General features: G+C 39.9%; 1 protein-coding gene across 1 annotated transcript; it reads right to left on the bottom strand.

The window, feature by feature from the left end:
• Positions 1-601: 601 nt before the first annotated feature.
• Positions 602-20,178, bottom strand: dbh (dopamine beta-hydroxylase (dopamine beta-monooxygenase); the record flags this gene model as incomplete). The annotated part of the gene is made up of 12 exons (XM_080509758.1): positions 602-694; positions 3,571-3,730; positions 4,070-4,197; positions 4,378-4,437; positions 4,908-4,946; positions 6,585-6,728; positions 6,892-7,058; positions 9,337-9,439; positions 13,027-13,203; positions 13,492-13,749; positions 16,026-16,172; positions 19,810-20,178. The coding sequence occupies 12 exons, from the start codon at positions 20,176-20,178 to the stop codon at positions 602-604; spliced, it is 1,845 nt and encodes a 614-aa protein (XP_080365884.1).
• Positions 20,179-21,387: the final 1,209 nt, after the last annotated feature.

The raw sequence follows: 21,387 nt of genomic DNA, 5'->3' as shown, positions 1-21,387 counted from the left end.
TAAAGAAACAAAGTCTGATAAAAGCACTTTTGCATCTTTACTTGAGACAAATTAAAAAACAAAACAAAAAAACCTGAGTGCTCTGAAATACATTAAAGTATCGGCATCAAACTTCCTGTTTGCGGCTGATGGGGTCATATAAACACATGTATGTACATGTGCACACACAATATAGTGTGTCTAATACAGCTCATGATTATAGTTTTGAATTGGACACAATACCACTTCTTAAATTTAAAAAGATGGCTGTACAAGAATACCATCATCCCAAAAAATGCTCAAGTGCAAATACTTGAAAGCTCTACTTAAGTACAGTAAGGTACACAATTGTTGTTTGCCACCTCTGCATAATGCTATAATTGAATCCGTGAAGGACAGAGGAAAGAGGTTGGCTATATCATAACTATTCCCCATTGAAGTCACAAACTTGTTGCACAGATTGTTAGAAATACAGCACACAGTGGTTTGTGTAAACAACATATTACATCAAATAGAGGACATCATCGACTTTGAAATAAATGGCTAAAACCCAAAGAGCTTTAATTTCCATGTGTTAGGGACCTCCTCGCTGGGCTGAAATGCATGTTGGGCTTCAAAGAGATCAGCTCGTTGGTGGTTTGCCTCCCTCGCAGGGGTAGCGAGGTTTTTCCAGGACAGAGGTGACCACAGGTAGAGGCTGCTTTTCCCACTCCCCCTGAGGAAATAGATAAATAATGCTCTTCACATCTGGAGTGTCAAGTGGCCCAAAACTCATCAAATGACCTTCTGCCATCGCTATTTAGACAGTGGCTTTTATTGAAGTATTGACCCAGTTGGTCCTACGCAGTGTGCCACTCCTAAATGGTTCACTCAACTGCATTTCTTTGTGTGTATTTTAGATTGGAGCATCGCTTTTATTTGTGTGGAAAAGCTTGCGCATTGTGGTAGTAAGTGTGGTTTCCTTGTCTGAGATGCGCAAAAAAGGAAAACGGCAAGCAGATTGTGTAAACTGAGCATTAGCTGAAGCAGCAGTTAAATTTAACAGAAACAAATGTGTTTTCGATTTTATTTACCTGTGAGTTGAGGCGTGTCTTTTGTGTTCAACTTACTTTGTCTGCACGACGATGCGCTGAAGCAAGTTTTACTAGCATGTGCAATGTTCAGTACAATAACTCCTGTTGTATATGGCGGCCTGCTGTGAGGCCTTCAACTGTGTGCACAGGCTCCCAGTCACTTTGTTCAGCTGCACATGTTTGCCTCATGTCGAATCCCATCATTTTGCTTCATAAAATTCTGATTTATTGCACAAGCTTCTGCCAGCAATTGCTGCATTGCTCATCATCCCCCTGCCAAACAGCGTCTACTGTTTTTTACAGCGTGCTGGCAGCTCAAAGGGGAAAAAAAAGTACAAACATCACTGCTGAATGAGTGGAAGGTTTACTTATTTTTTTGGTTTTTGGCTCATCACATATCGCCAGAATAATAATTTTGAAAACATTATGCCTTCCTTTAATGTGACCATTAGTGCATTAAAGACCATTTTATTAAAAAAGACGAGCAACTGCAGTCGATTTTGAAGTTTATAAAAACCCATTTTTCTGAAATGGGTTTTTCATCATCTGACTCATCCGAGTCAGATGATGATGATGATGATTATTATTATTATCACTTACCAATCACTTGGAAGTTGATACCAGATGACTATAGGTGAAAACACAGAGGGACACAAAACCACACACACCCACATTCACACCTACAAGCAATTTCAGAGACACCAATTAACCTAGGAGTTTGGAAGTTCCTACTGAAAAGAAGGACAACATGGACAACATGTAAACTCTCCAGAAAAAAGACCAGACAGACTGATCAACTGGGTGATAATCTCATTGTGGGGCAAGGGCACCACTGTGCAGCCCACCACATCAAAATGTTATTTCAAATGTTTCAAATGATCTAATTAAACACGTTTTGGGAATGTGGGAGGAAACTAAACTACTCAGAGAAACTCCATTCCGAAAGGACCCCAAGCCCAGACTGAAACTGTGAATTTCCCACAATGAGGAGAAAGTTGTCACCACCATACTGTTGTAAATCAAAGTGCGTGATATAATTTTTTCTTGAAACCAGAAACGTTTCCTCCAAAACTAACAGTGACACAAAGTTATTATTGATGCAAGAGAAAGATTTGTTTTACAAACGTAATTGGAATATTGAATGACACATGAGACAGGATCTATAATAAGTACATGTGCTGTATGCAAATGTTATTGTTTTGGATTCATTGCTTGTTTTTCAAAATAGATGTGGAGCATAGCTTCCTTCAAGTTGAAATTCCAACTCCTGTGTAAATGATAAATGCATATATAAAGGTACTTTCACCTCGAGCAGCTCTCGCAGCAATGTGCTGGCCTCATGCCAATACTACCTTAGTACATTTAATCACAGGCTGTGATTCGCTACACTTGTAGTACTGAGCTAAAATTTCAATTTGATGAAATTTTTTCCACACTCAACAACCTACAGTGACTATTTATTCTGTTTTCATTTGACAGTGTCTGTTTTCAAATTTAGATTAGGTAGTTAAAAATATCAGGCTTAAAAAAATACAGCACAATTTAAAAAATTAAACCAGTGGTTTTCTTCCACCTTACTCACATTTAACACATCTTTGAGTTGATAACAGCGTTTCCTCTAAACTTATCACGCAATTCACATTAAATATTTAAATGAACAAAAAACATTTAAATAACCAGAGAAGGAGCTAAAAAATTTACTTGTGGATCAGAGCTTCCTTCAAGTTGAAATTGCAATTCCTGTGTAATAGAGAACAGCGTAAATGAAGGTACTTTCCCCTCCACCAGCTTTCACGGTAATATGCTGGCCTCATGCCAGTGCTTGACTGCTTTAAAATGTGACACCTTGAAACACATTCACTGTTCATACAACGACTCAGGTTGTGTTGTATGCAGGACTTCCAACTGTAATAGATTACAGGTCCATCATTGGGTTATATTTTACTCAGGTAGAGGGCCATACAATGGTGTAGTGTTTAGTACTCGTGATTCATGAGGTGTAAAAAAAGACTTCCACCGGTTTGATCCTGCGTCCACAAAACATGCATCCAGGTCAACCAGTAGCCTTAAATTGTCTGGAGGTTTGAATATGGGGTTCTCTTCCTTTACCCATAGTGACCTGAGATTGGCCCCCAGCATCTTGTGACCCTGAGTTCGATAAAATAAATGTATCACTTCAAATGAATGAATGAATGAAAAATGTGTGAATCTTTTTTTCCACTGCTGGGTGTTTATTATCCAGCCCTCTCCATTTTGTATTCACTAAAACACTGAACTCTGTTTCTGTGGCTGCACTTGGTTTGTATGATGCTTTGCACCAGTGAAACTCGTATTTTCTGAGAGAAAAGTTTGATCTGTGCAGTTTGTAATTGATTTATTCACTCTGATCCAAACACAGTGTGTCTGTGTTTATATTGCAAATTGTTCAGCCAGTCTGACTCATGTCTGCTTTTGAACGGGTTTAATTGGTGGCTCGGTAGATGATCGTATACGTGTGCGTGCTACAGCAGTGACTTACAGGAAAGAGATGTGCAGTCGACTGGTTGCAGTGCATCGAGATAGGAGCCGTGTTATAAAGGGAGTCCAGCACTTCCTCAGTGAATGGATCCCACTGTAGTTGAGAATATTGCTCTGTCACATCGACCTCGCCGCACACACACTGGTCATTTCCATGAAACCTGGAGGGAGGCGGGAGGAGGGAGAGATTGGAAAAGGTAGATGAAAGTCGATGGCTGAGAGAGATTGCAAAAGAAGGAAGAGATTGAAAAAAGTGGGCAAGAAACTGTGTGAGTTTCACTTTGAAAGGACGACGCACTTCAAGCTTAAACAAAGTAATCACCACTGTAGTCCCAGAGGGCGCTGAAAGACAGAGTGAGGAGGAAGAGGAAGAGGAGGGATGCTGAAAACTGCTTAGTCACACGTGAGATGGAGAAGCAGATGCTCAATGGGAAAGAGGGTGAAGGAGGAGAGGGCCAAGATAATGACTTATGGGGAGAGAAGGTCTGTGCATGCCTCACCTGTTAATGAAGTTAAAGTACTTCTGCAGATACCCAGGATCAACATGGCTCTTGCACAGCTCCAGCTGAGTACGGGGGTAATAGTGAACGTAGTTGACACACATTTCATCCATGATGCCGAAACCTCCCTGAGGTAGAAAGATCAACGTCGAGAGATGAGAGAATTTTCAAAGATATAATACAAAAATCAGTTGCAGGTATCGAAGGATGAAAGGAATAAGGTGGAGCTTAAAGGAGTGAGATTAAAGTTTCATTCAAGCTTATTGAGAGGCGATCAAAGGGACGTTTGGTGATAGTAATGCTCTCACCACTGTCGGCTTGCTCCTATCTTCTGTGTTGAAAGTACACTTTGTTATGAGGACGTCACCCTGCAGGATTAAGCAGAAAAACAAAACGCCAGCAGTCCACCATAGTTTACATTTACCAAAGAGCACGGACAATAAGGTTACTGAAAGAGAAATTATTACGTAAGAGAGCCAGTGGCCAGTTTGCGGCTCAGCTGCTGTTGTTCGGCCCGTCCCCCAGGAATTTTCTATCACAGCACTTATTTTTTTTTTTTTTTGACAGTCTGTCCCTACTTCCCCTTTGTTTAAACACCCAACACAGCAGTGAAGTATTCTAATTCAATACTTTAAATGCAAAGAGAAGAAGTGAAAATGCATCTGCGGCACTACCATTCAGATGTAGCCTTCCCAGCTGAGCTTGCAGAAAAAGCAAAATTCATTCTCGTTTCTTGATTCTCTCAAGGGTACAATCATCACAGTGGAAATCTAAAGCAAATTGCAGACCTTGCTTTTGGAATTACCAGTTGCAGCCATCGTCATCATTTTATACTTACAGGTAGAACAGTCACCATTTTCCTCAAGACTCGAATTGTCTGTTAAAAAAAGAAGCACATTAAAGTAATAAGTAGTATGTGAGGTTTTTCTGTTCTTATTCACAAGAAAATACAAGTAAACGACAGATTCTGTTGGGACAAAAAGTTGTTATTTGAACTGAACAGTACTTTCTTTAAGTTTTTCATGGAGGAATATTCTGTAGAGTACCGAGTTCGCAATGTCCTTCTCTATTATCTGGATTTGTGATTTAATTGGATACATACTGTGCATTCATTTCAAGTGCACCATGATGACAGTGGCCGTTTTCGAAGCTTTGCCTCTGAGCTTTTAGAGTTGCTGCCTTTGTGCATCAAAGGGTCCATTAGGTTTGCTCAGAATGTTTCTGATAAAGACTTCATAGGCCTAATGAGTCTGCAGGGTTTGAAACAACACCACTCAGGTACACTCACATTAGCCTGACATCAACAGCAGCTGGAGATTTTATCAGACAGTCAGCAGATGTCCTGCTCCCAGTGTGTGTGTGTGTGTGTGTGTGTGTGTGTGAAGTGTGTGTGAAGTGTGTGTGTGCATGTGTGTTAGACTGCTTGCCTCAGGTTATTGAGCATAAATAAAGCACAACAGATGTCGACTGCTGTCTCTCAACAATGTTAATGTTGTTGTTTGTCGGTTTAGATGTCCAGCTGACAATCAATAGGTGTTTTTTTTTTTTTTTTCTGTGTGTGTTTGATGAGTTTCGAATTCACGAAACAACTTAGGACTGTGTATCATAAAAGGCCTCCATATGTCTGTAGAGCACCAGCGTTCATGTCTTTGTGATTCACTTTATGATTCACCTCACTCTGTTGTAACCAAACTCACCTTCTGAAATCTATTAACTACTGGTAATTTGACTACATCCATTTATTTTTTCTTTTGGCAGCAGAAGATCTTGCAAGCAACAATTATTTTATCTTAACAAACATTGCTCTCTGTCCTCTAAAATTATACACCTAAAACTCCAATTCATTTAAACCCAGACTGTATGTGTTTCATGTCTCAAAGCAGTGTTAAAAAAAGGTGGTGTTCTACTGTTGTCTGAAAACTAAACAAAGATTATTCTAGTTGGAATTTAATTACAATAACTACAATCTGTAAACTGTTAAGATCATGCTAGACCTGCACTTTTCCTCTCTGGTGAAGAAATAACAGACTCCTTAATCTATTTAGCATCAGCTATGCTCCAATAAACCATTTTAAAATTAGCCATCTGTGAAAGGTACATACACCCACTGATGAGTAGTATTTAATGAAAACTTCTCTTTGCTTTCTATGTTTTAAGAAATTACTGTTAAAATCAGGTCCAAGCAAACATTAAATAAATTAACTATGATACCTCTGGAATTTTGCCCAATGAATGCTTTATCTTTCAATACGTGACATTGGTTAAGCTTTCTTTCTTTGTGTGCAGGTGTCTCGCGCTGCAAGATTAAAGACCAACTCTCATGAGACAGAATTTAAAGATGCAGAAATGGCAGCAAGCGGAAACACTTAGAGTTTCACAGATATATAAAGGATCTTTATCCCAGAAGGACTAAGCTCAGCCAGAAATGAGGTAACGCTCACTTTTCCGCAGTCTAATTTAAGGTGCATTGTATAAAGTGGAATTCCTCGGAGTATAAACGCAGCCATTCTCTCACCTGATAGTGTGTACTGAAGTGCTGGTCCTCCTGTACCACCTCTACCTCCCTGTCTGACTTCACCAAAACTGTCCTCACTCCGCGGCCTGCCAGGTGGGTGTGCAGCTGAGACGCAAATATATGGATTCCTCCTGGAGGCAAAGCCTGGATACACAAATAGACGGGCAGAGAAACAAGCCTTTGGGTCAGGCTCCAAGTAAGACGTCTATAGGGACAGTGGCATGTCACCTGGAATATTGACCTTATGTTATTAACATTTCAACCACAAATAGTGCAGTCAATATGGGGTTTTTTTTTGTCCACATACTGTCTGAGTACACTTGGCTGTGCAGTATCCACTCAGGTAGAAAGTCTGTTGCTTGGGTGGAATAGCCATTATAGGAGTATAAACAAGGCCCAGCTCCATGATCCCGGCATCATATCGCCTCAGACTCGGGGTGTAGTGCAGTCGTATCCCAGATGAGTCGCGCCGGCCTGTGTGAAAAATACTGAATCATTAATGTATTGAGCATTCAAGAGGTTTTACTACTCACTGTGCAACAGCCAAATTCACTGTGCACTCTGACACACTATGAAATATAGATAAATCAGGGAATAATTCATGTATTATATGTATTGCTTCGAGCAACCGACTTCTGCAGGAAGAACGATGGGGAAAATATAGGTGTGAGATTTATAATGGCACTGGATGTTTGATTGAACCCACGGTGGTGACACAGCGGCAGTGGGATTCAAGCCAGTGGACTTTCAGTGACAAGCTCAGTTGCATAAATGTTGAGTCTTTTTCAATTCTTTTCCTTTGGTCTGTACAATTCCTCTAGTTTTGTTTCAGTCATGTCAGTAATTGGTCTGGAGGAATGCACAAGAGGGCACTAGCAAGCTGGACAGGGTAGATTGTGTCACCTGGTGTGTAGGCAGAGCAAGAGAGCCTGCGCTCAGTGGGCGGATCGATGGGCAGGCGTGGCCCTTTGGTTGCGTGGAGTGGCATGCTGCTCGAGAGAGGAGCAGCTAAACTGTTTGCTTCGGTGCATGGATCCCTGTGGTAATGCAACTGGTAGGACATTTATTTGATCTGGTGCATTTGGGTGTTTTTAAAGCCCTGAGATATTTATTGTGATGTAATTTAATACTTGGGGCTTGGGGTGAACTTAGGTTGTGCTCATTCAAAACTGCCATGGTTTTCTGATTTAAAATTATTTCTTCACACTCTGCAATTATATTAACAATGTTGGTTAATGAGATTGTTTGATTTTGGTTCAAGATCAAACGAGAAAATGAAATTTCAATGGTTTTAATCCCTGAAAAATTTGTTGGACAATTCTTTAATTGCCATTAAAGTTATATGGTGAAAGCGGTTTCTTTTGACAATTTTTTTCAAGGCGTCAAATTGAGGGTGACTTGTTTTACTAATGTGGTTTGAATTGTTTTGAGGTTTTCAACTAACAGAACACTCAACATTTGTTTATCAACAAAATAAAGACCAAACATGAGTGGACTTGTCGAGAGTCCTCTGTTGCCATCCTTGCTGATTTGACTTTTAAGTGGGCATTGAAGCAGAAACAACTTGAAAATATCCTCTACACCAGAGATGTCAAATTCTTTTCAATCTTGATTGGAAGAGACCAGCAAAATGGAAGCAAAATAACTTGTAAACAATGACACTTCCAAATGTTTCGTCTTGCTGGCTCTGGCAGACTAGTTTTGGCTCACAAACTGTATGTTTGACTTCCCTGCTCTAGGCCACATTGTGGTAAGTTCTAAAGTTATACAAATAAATGAGATGCCAACGTGGCCAAAGGACATAATCAGGGTGCAATTTGCTTGCAGAGATGGGGTGGGATCTACCCCAGAAAGTTATTTCTTCATCATGGAGAAGGGGAGGCGTAGAATCTCTCCCTTTCACAGTGATTATAGCTGCTTCTCCAACAGACCAGAAAAAAACCCCACATTAAATAAATGTATTTTTAAATCCAAGTAAGGCAGTGCTGCCAATTCTCAGGCCATCAAGGGTGAAAGTCACACAAGTATTTCCAAGATCACAAACACACCAGACTTTGTGTCTCAAGAAGCAACATATTTTGGTTTATATTGGACTTCCTGAAGATTGTCCTGAAGAAAACTTTTGTAAGGCTCTATGAACTTGAGAAAAGCAGTACAGTAGGAGTAATAATGAGAAACTTTTAGTTAAAGGTGGAAATCGGTTGGATTTGTGCTTCGATGCTGTATAGACCCATCATCGTTATACCCGTTTCAACATATGTTTGCAGTTGTGTTTCGCCTTGTGTTTTTACTTTTAATATATCTATCATATTACATTAGGCTAAAATGCCGCATTTCTATTATACAATTTTTTTTTATTATCATCCACATGCAAACCTCTGTCATAACTTTTCACCTTACTTTATATTTACGTCTCTGAATGTTAGGTTTCATAGAACGTAACAAAAGAACATGAAACTACTGAAAAGCAAGAGTCAAAGTCTTACAAAAAAGATCAAAATGGAGACAAGCTGTAAATGGGATGTATGTATGTGTATTGTAAGGTCAGATCAGGATATAGAAGGCAAAGCGTGTACTGACTAGTAAAAGTGAGATCAAAAGTTATTACCGCATCATTCTAAATGAATTGCTCAGTTTCAGATAAGCTGAGGGCTCCGAGTGAGAGATATGGAGATGTGTGTGTGTGTGCGCGTGTGAGTGAAAGAAAAAGAGAGAGTATCTGAGCATGTGCGGGACTCAACCCCGAATGTACCAGATATAAGGAGAGGGTTGTGGTAATGGACTTCCAGGCGAAGGAACTTCGAAGAATCGGGTCCGCCCAAAGCCAGACCAGCATCGGGAGGATAGTAAAAAGCCTGCAAAGACATTGAAGACATGCATGGTTTAATACCTCGTCAATTCTTCTCTCATTTGGAGCTCTGGCTTGAACTATTTGTCAGGTATCTCAGTGATGATTTGGAAGAACCTGTTCCAGATTTACTCCAGTGGCTTCACAATATGTGCAGGTTGGCATACTTGCTCATCTGGGAGTAGGCGCTACAGTTCAGTGGTGGCGATATCCACATGTAAATGAGAGTTTAAGTAGGTTTTGACAGTTGAAGCCTCAGTATTAAATACATTCTGAGAGGATGACAGAAAAAAAACAACATACATTTTGTAACCCAGAATATATTTACCATTTGAAACCAAAGAAATGGGGGTGGGGGCATTAATGTTTGCCTTTCCTGGACGCTTGTCTTGTCAGCTGTTACAGGTGTGAGTTTGATTTAATATTTTCTAGGATGTCTAGAAAGTTGAGTCCAGTGCTTTCATAAACTGTGACTCTCTTGATCAACAGAAAATTGCAACAAAAAATACATGCATTTAAACCTACAGTCTATTTAGAGTCACCAGTTAACCTCTTATGAATGTTTTCTCACTGTGGGAGGAGCAGCCAGAGAAAAATGTGATCTCTCCACAATAAAACCCTCCAGTCTGAGCTGAAATCTGGGATATTCTTCTTGTTAAGCAAAAGTATACCCATCAGCCTCTCAGAAAAGTCTTATTTCTAAAGAGTCATTTTTACATATCAAGCTTATCCCACATACTGCTTGCATTTGAAAGATTATGATTTCTTCCAAAGATAAACAGATTCTTCCAAATTCGTGAAGCACTGAATTTAAAATTCATAGCTGCGACAAATTGATTATTTTGCAGAAAACCGAGCATCGGCTCATAGATTGCATCAGCAGAGTTCCTTTTTTGAGCCTTCAAATGTGTCTGAGGTCTCGTGTGGCTCCATGCACTGCCTTACAACCACATATTGATTATTCTTACACAGACAAAGGTTGTATTCTCACATGGATGTTTCCCCTGAGATGACGAGAACAGTCTTGCCTTTTGTAGCCTAAAAGAAAATATCTTTTGAGTCATTGAGTGCAGGTGTCACGATCACTAAAGTTAAATGCACGTACGATTTAATCTGGATTCAGTGTCACTCCCCCTGCTTATGTCATACAGTCTCATCTGGAGCCACATCTGTTGATGCACAGTGTTTTTCAATGAGACAAAGAGTTGTTTTATTCTCATTGTTGCAACAGAAAATCCTCAGACACTTCTCCTACATGCACACACTGAAACACACACGCTACTTCTTTTTCCAGCATTGTCCTCTCTTTGCAATCCTGACAGTGTCATGCATTGTTGTTTCACTCCTCTTCCAACTTCCTTCACTCTACTTGCTTCATTCTCTCTTGGTTTGTGTTTGTTGAGGCCACATTTCTCTTCTGATGTGGCGCCGAAGAGAATGAAACAACACTATTAAGAGGTGATGAAAGGGGCCTGAATATTTCCCACCTAATCTTGTCTTCACAGCTCACAGCTCGCAGAAGGCATCCTGCTTGTTTTTGTTAGGCTGGCAGATAATCCAATCGGAGAGGGGCCAGGCTGGCTGTGATACAGTGGGGAGTAGTGCAGAGAAATATGGTGACAGCCGCACCGTTCCCTGTCCTTTTTGCTTTATGTGGGTAGCAGGCTGCCGGCTTGCTCGCACACTTCGCTGGCTGGTCGGTGGCTGTTGTTCCTCAGTGTGGTGCATCGTTTGTCTTACAAATGACTGACAAGAGTGGGTTGACTTGTTTATAAAGGGAAGCAGGATGATTTTCAGGCACGTGCTTTGCATTAAAAAAAACAAAACTGCAATGATTGTTCCTCGGAAACAACAGGAGGAAAAACTGGAATTCCAGTCGTATCCATAAAATGAAACTAAATCTGGTGATCTGGGATTTTTGATTTTACCGGTGGAGGTGGACCTTTAAGTGCCTCAAAACACCAACCCACCTCATCAGATTCAAAAATGGGCATTTTCTTGGTTTATTTGATTTGTAACATTACTATATTTTAATAGTATAACGGTTAAAAACTCACCTTGTTAATCAGGCTTTTAACTGACTTATTTATATGTATATATGCAGATATGTGTCTTGTTTATTTACTTATCTACTTTATCTATTTATCTACCGTACCTATCATCTATTTATCTACTTTTATTGGGTTCATAACTGAATTTTTATCTCCAGTAGTCCCTCTCAGGGGTCACTACACTGGTGGTGGTCAGGTTCCCCTCTGGTGGTGCGGTCCATTGGGTTTCTCTGCCCCGGACACCTGGCTGGTCCCCTACGGATGTTGTGGGATTCGCCAGTCTGCCCGGGCTGGGGGGGATCTGTGTGGCAGCGCCCCCTGTGGTTAGAATCTGTGCTGCCCCCAGTGTGAACGGCCCACAAATGTGGCCCTTTCCTCACCTTAGTCTTCAGTGCCCTGCCATGTCTTCAAACCACATTGTGTGTGTGTGTGTGTGTGTGTGTGTGTGTGTGTGTGTTTTTTAATTATCTAGTGTATCTTTGCACTGTTTTTAAATTATGTCGAGCACTTTCTATTACTTTGATTGTATACAAAAGTGCGATACAAATAAAGTTGATTGATTGATAGTACAAAGTTCCTTGTGGTTTGTAGCTGAGCTTTTCCTTCTGCCCCCTGCCCCTCCGGCCTCCACTGACTGCAGAATAAATCTTGATCAAATATTTTCATAAAACTAATATTAGCTCAACACGAAACACAAAGTGGAATGCGGCAATCAGTTGTGAAGTGCAGTTTCCTCAAGTTGTGAAAAACCACAGATTTGCTTTTCAAAAAAAAAAAAAACATGAGTGTCCTTAGTAGGAGCTAATAATATCATGAAAATGTGATATTCATTTGTGTATTTGTACTTCCAGGATCGCAAGTTAATATGTGTTTTAGAGTGCTTCCCACATGCAGACTGTCTCCACACTCCTAATAGACATGTGGTGTGTGTGGGATCCTCTTTACTCTGTTTAATACGTGGAGTTTCAGGCATGTGTATTCCTTATGTAGGAGTTTCTGTTTACCTCTCGTAATAGTCACAATGACTGGCTCAAAGTCAATCTCTATGCTCAATCTTTGGTTTATTGAGTTTTATAGAACAATTTGAGTGAGTGCTGATCTATTTTTGTTTCTTCATGTATAGCCAGAGAAGGTGTGGCAAAGTCGCCACTTTTGTTGGTATTTAAAGGGGTCATATTATGCTAAATAAATTTTCAAATGGTTTTCAAACAGTAATATGGGTCCCTATACCTGGGAATGACCCTCAAGGAATGAAAAAGTCTGTCACCTCTCTTCCTGGCTTCTTTCAGTTTTTAAAAAGTGTGTTGCTCCCACAATTGGGCAACTCTGTTCTGGTACATGGTACCAGGAGAGGAAGTATTTCCTTCTCTTCCTTAAGTGGGCATGTGTGGGCAGAGCCAGTCTGGCTCACACAGACACAGCAGATTGTAAATGCAGATAAAATGAGGCAATATTCAAATGGCATGGAAGACCCATGTGAAAGTGTTGAAAAGCTGAATAATATGATTTCTTTTAGTGATTGCATGTGTGTTTCTCAGTATACCTCAGCTCCCATAGCCCAAGCAGCAAGCACATGGCGGCAAAAGTTGAGCTTGCCCGGCTTCATCTTGTCTTCACAGGAGCCGCTGTACTGGGGAACATTGCGGATATCTGGAGCACATTCGAAAACCTCGATGTGATGCACGATGGCCTCGTTACCTGGAGTTATCACTGACTCGTACTGACACATAGAGGGAAAGAGCAGAAAAAACGTTTTTATCCATCACTATTTATGTTAGGCAGTTTTGCTACCTGAGGCATGCATGTCAAAGAAAAATGTCATACTGTTGATGCTTGTGATACGTTTCTTCAGTGCAACCATGACTAAGCAAGTTGATGTTTTGTTTGGCCCGAGCTGGTAAATAAAGAGCAGTAAAAGCTCTGTGCACAGTCTCCATCTGAAACCACCCACTTGGTTATGTGTAAATACAACCCATGAAAGCATTTTGCCTTTAAGAGGCTTTCATACCATAACAATGTGGTTCTTGGGCATATTTTCAGGCAGCTTGTGGATGAAGCACCAGTATGTGGTTTCTTGGTTTGGTATGATGACACTTGGCGACACCACGTCCAACGTCTGCACATCTGGAGGCAGGGACGGCGACGGCGTGTCAGGGCGCAGCATCAGTACTCGCTGTACTCCCGTGTGGATCTTGGACAGGTTTAGCTGCTCCAGTGAGGCAAGCGGTTGATTCAAGAACCCATAGATGACGTGCACAGTTCCTTCCTAAATCACACACACAAATCAGAAATACACAAGTGTTTGTTTGCTGGCAATGTGAATATGACCACAAATGATGTGCATTTTATATTAATAGTCAATAAATAATAAATGAAATTAATTTGGGAGCAAGGTCATACTTGAGCCCCGCTCTGCTCCCCACTCTCATCCATTCAATTTCCTCTCTTGTGCCCATCCCTCACTCTATTGATTCCTCCTCAACTGGCTTCTCGACCACTCTGGTTTCATCCTTCCATCCTTGTTTGCCATCTTTTGTTTTAGCTACGTCATGCTCTTTCTCTCCATGCCTTGTTTCATCCATTATTGAATTATCCTATTCTGACATCCCTTCTCCAGCATGCATTGTTTCATCCATTCATCTCATTTCCGCCCTTACCTATTTATCATTTCATCCACATCCTGCCTTAATTTGTTACCATCCCTGTTTCATCCATCTGTCCTACTTCCCCTCTTACTCAGCTGGAGTTTCATCCATCTATTTTCATGCTACACTCCTACCCCACAATCCTTGGTTTCAATCATACATCCTGCTCAACCTCCTGTCAATTCATCCTCTTTCTACACCCATCTCCTATAGCCCTGGTTTTGACCATTCATCTCACTTTCATCATTACCCACCCCTATTTTCATCCATTCATTCATTCCTGCATCCTTTCCCCAACATCCATGATTTCATGCATCTATCCTGGTCTGTCATCCTTCTCTGTCATCCTGCTTTCATCGATTCATCCCTCGGCCACACTTGCGCATCCTTTACTTCATTCATTCATCTTCATCCTACTAAATCAGTCCTTCCTTCACATTGATTCATTCTCTCCCGTTCATTACGATTCAAGCCCATCTAATCGTTGTCCCACTAGTTCATTCTTCTGCCACATCCGTTGCCAACTTGTGTGTTTTTTGATCTTTATATAAAATTCCTTCTGGCTTCTTATCTCTTCTTTTAGGAACCATCTGCAGGGTCCATTGCTGGTTTGATGAATGATCTGCTAAACACCCACAACGAGCGTCTTTCTGCTCAGCCAGCAAGTAAGTCGCCAGAAGACTCTATCACAGTCTTCCTTTTCATCCAATAATCTTCTCATTGCACTCTTAAACTCACTTGGTAGTGGTCGAGTCATTTCTCATGAAAAGCTATGTGGCTGAAAGGCCTTAAAAAGAAAATGCAAGATAACTTTTATTATGTTGCCATAGTGATGAGTGTTGATTTTGTGCCTGCTACTTAGAAACTCTAATGTATTACCATGGAAACCATAATCATAGCAATAAGTGCTTCAGAGGGAGCAGCGCTGATCGTTCCAACTTTCATAGCACTTTATGTTTGCCCATGAAACCTTGAGATGTCTTTAATAAGCAGTCTCGCTTTTATATGCACAAAAGATAGCATGCACACACACTCCCACGCTGCATTGGGTGCTCACAAACACAAAACAAAGACACTGTAATACTGAGTTGTACACATGTGATGACTTAAAACTCTGTTCTTCCTGCCACTGACTCATGCTATAGTTGCCACATGTCAAACCAGGTCAATTATTGGACTGACAGACATTATATGACTTTAGGCCATGTCACTTTGTGACATGAAGAACACACCCTTCGCACAAGCTGTAACGATCAAGTGGGAAAACTGGTGGTTGGTCTATCAAACATCAGTGTTTGTATATATTCTCCAAATATGTACAATATATGCAAGTTGAATTTTTGAGCTTTTGACTAGTTGCCCCTGTAGCTTATACAGCGAATAAAGATTTGACCTGTCCTTTATATCTGGATCAGTTAAGTATGGAGCAGGCACCAGTGCTCAAAACAATTTATTTGTTTAATTATGAATATTTTAATGTATTTTAATCATGTCATACATTTCCATCTATTCAGATTAAGTAGGTTGAATCCATGTTAATCATGTTATCTGAATATGTATTACGATGAACCATTTAGCAAGGAGAAACTTAATTTGCTCATGTTAATCAAATATATTTCGGATATGTAAACTAAACAACTGCTTAGTTGATTTTTTTCAGTGTAACTTCACTATTGACAATTTTCTCTCATAATGTGAAAGAGATTGAGTTAAGGGAAGCTGATCCCTGGATAATTCAGATTCTACAAATGTAGACATCATATTAAATTTGCTTTAAAATACTCTCAAAATAAATTCAAGAAAAAGCCGGTGGTGGAAAGTATCGATGCTACCAAGTTCCAAAAACAATTTTGTGCCCATATTCACACTCTAAGATGAGAAAAGAGATTTTTCACACTTCTATCAGGTAGTCTCTGGGATCGCAGGTACTGAACGGTCTCTTGAACAGCAAGTAGAAACCCCCAGCTTTCTGCTTGGCTTCAATCAGCTCGTAGTCTTGCTGGCTGTCCAGCGAAACGTGGCCATCGCTGTCACTCCAGGCATCCTGAAGGAGAAGATACAATGTGAAAGCTTTTGGAAACTTATAAATGGCTAATTATGAGCAAAGCAAATTAGAAAGAAATTAATTAATGGGTGTGAGAGCAAGGTCAGACAGAGAAATTGTTCAAATAAATGTTAAGGTACCCAAAGAACTATTATAGGTAATTATCACCTGTGTCTGTGAACGGATGGGAAAACCGCACAATTAGAAATGAGCAAAGACTGTTGCAGTTTATGTTGTGATACCTTCTCAACCCAATGTACGAGATATTCTTATTCTGTGCCAGAAGGCTTTGCCACTGCTCAGTCTTCTCTTATGTTTCTCACATTCATACCTGTCCAGAATAGCACCTGAGATTGCTCTCTTTATTTCCGTCTCCCTCTATGTCCCTCTTATGTAACTGTTCTGCAGCTGTGAAGATATTGAAGCCAGTGATTTAAAAAGAAAATGAACAATATATATATATATATATATAAAAATAAAATAATCTTGAAGAAATGTAGGCGATGTGAGATACAAGTTGCAGCACACGAGCTGTATGTGACCTCTATGGATCGGAGACTGAACACAAGCAGTCTGTGCTGCAGATGGCTGATATACAGAGCCGTGTCCTGTTTATATAAAAAGTTTCTGCATCTTGATGGTTATGAGTTAGTGTAGCATGTGTTTAGAGGGCTCAGTGATCTTTCTTATCTGTCTGTACCGAAACAGAGCTCCTACAGGGCCTGTTGGTCAGTGGATGACTGAACGAGGGATGAAAAAGCTAAGTTTCTGTTTGAGTCAAACAAAGAGGTGTTTTTTTTCCCAAATCCTCTGAATATGCATGCGTGTACTTTTTAGGTTATTGTTTATAGCTGCAATGCAGCACTTTGTTCTTCCAAACTAAAAGAAGTGAAACAAATATCATTATCACCAATGACCAGTTGGCATAAAGTGAATTCATTTATGAAATGAAAACCAGGGACATTTTCAGTGCCATTGCAAAAAAGCATGCAGTGTATAGAATAAAAAAAAATGCGGGCAATTCTCTCTTCATAAATTTTGACAGTTAAAAAAAAAAAGTGTAGTCAATGACGCGTTTAAAAAAAAGCCTGTTAAAGAAAATTCCAAACTTGGCAGTAAACAAATAAGTATGTCCACTTCTTTATCTAATCCATCTCATTACAGTTTGTCTGCCTGTAGAATTAAGTCAAAGGTGGAAATTTCATTTCATTGTTGGGGTATAAGTTACAGTTAAATTAACTTAACATACACTTGAATATGTGAATTGTCATGAGAACATTTTAGTAATTATTCAATACAATACAACCGTACTTAAATATTAATAACATTTAGAGAAGAATCTCATGAATATGTAAAATAGTTTCATGTTTAATCTGCATACACAATATTTTAGTTTATATCTTGTTCATGAGCCAGTGGGTAACGGTTAAACACAGTGAAACTGCACACCAACAGATCAGCATGAGTACAGCCTCTTTTGTGTCATAACTTTAAATGTTTAACCAGTTTAGGGATTAGTAGTCATTCTTGTTTGGCAGCCAACATTTTAAGCAGTAAATGTGCAGAGTAGCAAAGGTTAGAGGATCAAATACAGCTTCAGTTTTTCCCCCCATGAAAGATCTATATAAATATAGATTTTGTTTGTAAATATGTATTTATATAGTACATGTATTTAGTTGTTTCAGATGAATTAGTTTATTCACCATGATGCTACTTTAAGGGAACTATGTTTTAAATTAGTGCGATGGATTTTAAAATGTGACGAGACTTGAGACATTTTCCACCACAGTATTCATGGTTATATAAAGGCATGAATGATAAGCGACGGAACACGTCACCACATTAAAGCACAGTTTATTGATGATGACGAGGATGAGAGTGATGAAGAAGATTGTTCCAATGGTCTATGATTTGACCAGAGACGATTAGAAGTCATTGTAGCTTGATTTGGTAACGTTGTCTCAAGGCCATTTGTGAGGTTGCAGAATGATGATTGAATAGGCTTTTATTATTTTTTCCCCTTTCCTTCTTTGTATTTTCTTGGTGGTGTGTGGGTGTGTCTGTCTTTATGTGGATGTGAGTGTGCAGTGGAACAAGTGTGACAGTGTTGCACAGCAGTGACCTTTGAGGGTCATGTTGCCCTGCTGATTGAAGAAAAATGAAAGTGGTTGAGAAAGAGAGTTGGAAAAGAAGCCATCTTTTTATTTACCTGCAAAATACTTGACAGGAGTGCTGTGTTATTCTGGTCAAATTGTTTTTCATGGGAAATTTCAGACTGATTCGAATATACGTACAAATGTTGTAAATGTCAGCAAATTCAACCGTCAAAATGTACCATCCCTTGGAAACTTTTACTCATTGCATAATTTATTCATTCTCTTCATTACAATTATGTGATTATTCAGAACAATTTCGCTCTGACGCAGCAGCTCATGTTGCAGTTTAAGGAACTGTGGCACAGATGGTCCATGTACTGTAGTGCTCTTCTCAAGACAAGGAAAACCAAGGTTTTTTTTTCCAGTGGGGTGCGAAAGCCTTGCATGGCAGCCACCACCAATGATGTGTGAATGCGTGTGCGTAACTCTGTGGATTACAATGATCATGTGAAATGCATCGAGGAGCGGTACAATATATTTTATAAGTAAGGGTCCGTTTTCATTTGTGAGACAGTAATTTCATTTGTTAGAAACACAGTCGTTAAAGATGGTGCTGATTGCATGTTAGTGGCCTGACTGTTTGTCAAGTTGAGAATAACGGACAGAGCAATTGATAAACAAAATTGTTAGTTAAGCTTCAGTTCACCAAGTTTTTTGTATTTCTTTTGTATTGTAAATATTGGATGATCTTGTCAAGGTGGGAATTTATATTTTTTATTTAATTACCAAACAAGTTATTAGTAAAGTAAATAGCCTCTTTTCTCATGCTACTAATGTGACACAAAGAAAAAATTAGGAGGAATTCAAAAAATAAGTGTTCACTGTAATGAATTTGTATTTCCTACTTATCCTAGCTGCTCCACACTTGCGTTTTAATAATGTGTCCACAGCAGCTCTTATCACAATACTAAGACTATGGGAAGATATTCAATTAAAAAGGCTAGGTAAAAATTAATTCTTTATATTTTCACAGTAATTTATCAACAAATTTGAGGCAGATAATGTTCTCATTTTGAAAAGCTTTATTCAGGCAAAAAAAGAAAAAATAAGAAACAGCAATGTACACATCTTAATCTGCACAGGATTCAAAGTTGATATGTTAATACCTGCTAATGATTCCCACGGGAACAGTTATTTGTGCAGTTTGAATGATTTCTAATTAGCAGAGGCTGATGACACCCTTTGTTTTAATGATATCATGAAGCAAACCGTCCGCTGACTCCTCGAGCGAAAAACACCAATCATACACCCCAAAGACCTCAGACAGTGTGAGAATGATGCAAATCTCCTCTTTTAAAAAGGGTTTCATCCAAACCCTGTGGTTTATGAATTGGCCTGATTTTCTTTCTTTCTTTTTTTTTTTTTATTGCATTTTTGAAAACCAGCTGTGCGTCACTTTTTGTAAAAGTACATCTTTAAATTCTAAAAGTCACATTCGAGAAACTTGTATTATTGTGAATACACATTGCAGGCTTTCTTACCCCAAAGTAGCTGCTGTCTCCAGAGTCCCACAGCACCACCAGATCTGCATTGGTGAGTTCTCCGCGGTCAGACATCCCCAGGACGACGCCATCCCTGAGCTCCGCCACCGTCAGCTCCATGTAAATCTCCTGGTTGGCGTAGCTGATGTTCCAAGCCAACTGGAGCTCCCCTCGAGGATCAAGGGGGACGCGGAAAGGCATGGGGAGATAAGGAAGAGGGCTAGAAGGCTTTTGTTTAAGGCTGGACAGGTCGACAGCGTTGTCGGGCGCGTGGTACGACGCCACCAGGATGACCATCAGAGCAGCCAGAGCGGTGAAATACATGACGGTGACGTCTTGAAGGCGAAGGTTTTTGTTAAAGATCCTCATAGCTGAAGACGATCGCAGCCAGCTCCAGGGCAGTGGAGGACAGATTCTCTCCGGGGAGGTTTCACCTTGTTCCTTTCTTGTCTTCTTAAGTTTCTCCAATCAAAGTTTTTGTTCTCTTCACAAAGATGTCAACTTTTGCTTCTGTGGTTCTGTCTAAGCTGAAGTTCTCCGGACTCAAACACTCCCTTTGTTTGTCTTCTTCACTTTCAGGCCAACAGTAGACTCCCTTTCTGAGATCAGGTGCAGAATATTCATTCTTTCTTTTGCATGTTCTCCCTCCTCTCAGGCTCTCATTTCTGAAAACGTCTGACCTTCTTTTGAGTATCACCGATTTTGCAGTCGTTACAGTAATGTTGTGAAGCGCTTGTGGGTATTGTCTCGTTCCTCTGAGATGCTGCTCTGTCTCCCTCTGTCTCATCCACCTCTTGTTTTTAAGAGACTCCTCCCTTGTGAGTTGTCTGTTTTTATCCAGGCTAATAGTATTACATTTATTGCAGAAAATTGGATTGTATTCTTTAAGCCCTGGGGTCAACCATGATTCTGCACATCTGCCAGACCCTAATTGATCCAAATTCAACCATGGACACTATCAATGACAATCAGTTTCGACTAACTAAACTTTATTGGTCGCTCCATCTTTGTCTTTTTTGGCGTTGGGGAGGGTGGTTAATGCATCTCCATGTACATTGAAAAATCCGCTGTTCCTCTCTTTTAAATGGCTTTTAGGATATTTAATTCACAAGGATTTTGGGGACAGCAGCGTCTTGCAGACTTATAAATGAGGCTTTCACGTATCGGGTGCTTTTCTTAAGCCATTGCCTAAGGCTACTGATGACCTAATCAAGCTGTCAATAATAGGTTTCAAAAGCAAAAAGGTCAAGGTTTTAAAGGTTAGAGACAATGAGTCCTTGTTGGTTCACAGTGTGTGTGTTTGTTCCTGTGTTTATACTTAGCTTAAACACAGTGAGTCAACTTACATATAAGTGCACAAACCTTGTACTTGATCATGTCCTCACCTTCAGGAAACGTGTCTCGAAGGTGTGGAAGTGCTGAGTCAAGAGTTCAGGGAGAGGGAAGGGAAGGATTCAGAAAGAGCTCAATTCAGCTTTGTTGACTGAATAATTGCATTTGGAATGCTGACTCGGAATAGAGTACTTGACCAATAGCATTCAAATGTGATACAGATGAACTAATGGTTACCACTGGTTA

This window comes from Blennius ocellaris, assembly GCF_963422515.1.
Source record: "Blennius ocellaris genome assembly, chromosome: 15".
Classification (NCBI taxonomy): Eukaryota; Metazoa; Chordata; class Actinopteri; order Blenniiformes; family Blenniidae; genus Blennius; species Blennius ocellaris.
This window is presented reverse-complemented; position numbering and strand designations above follow the sequence as displayed.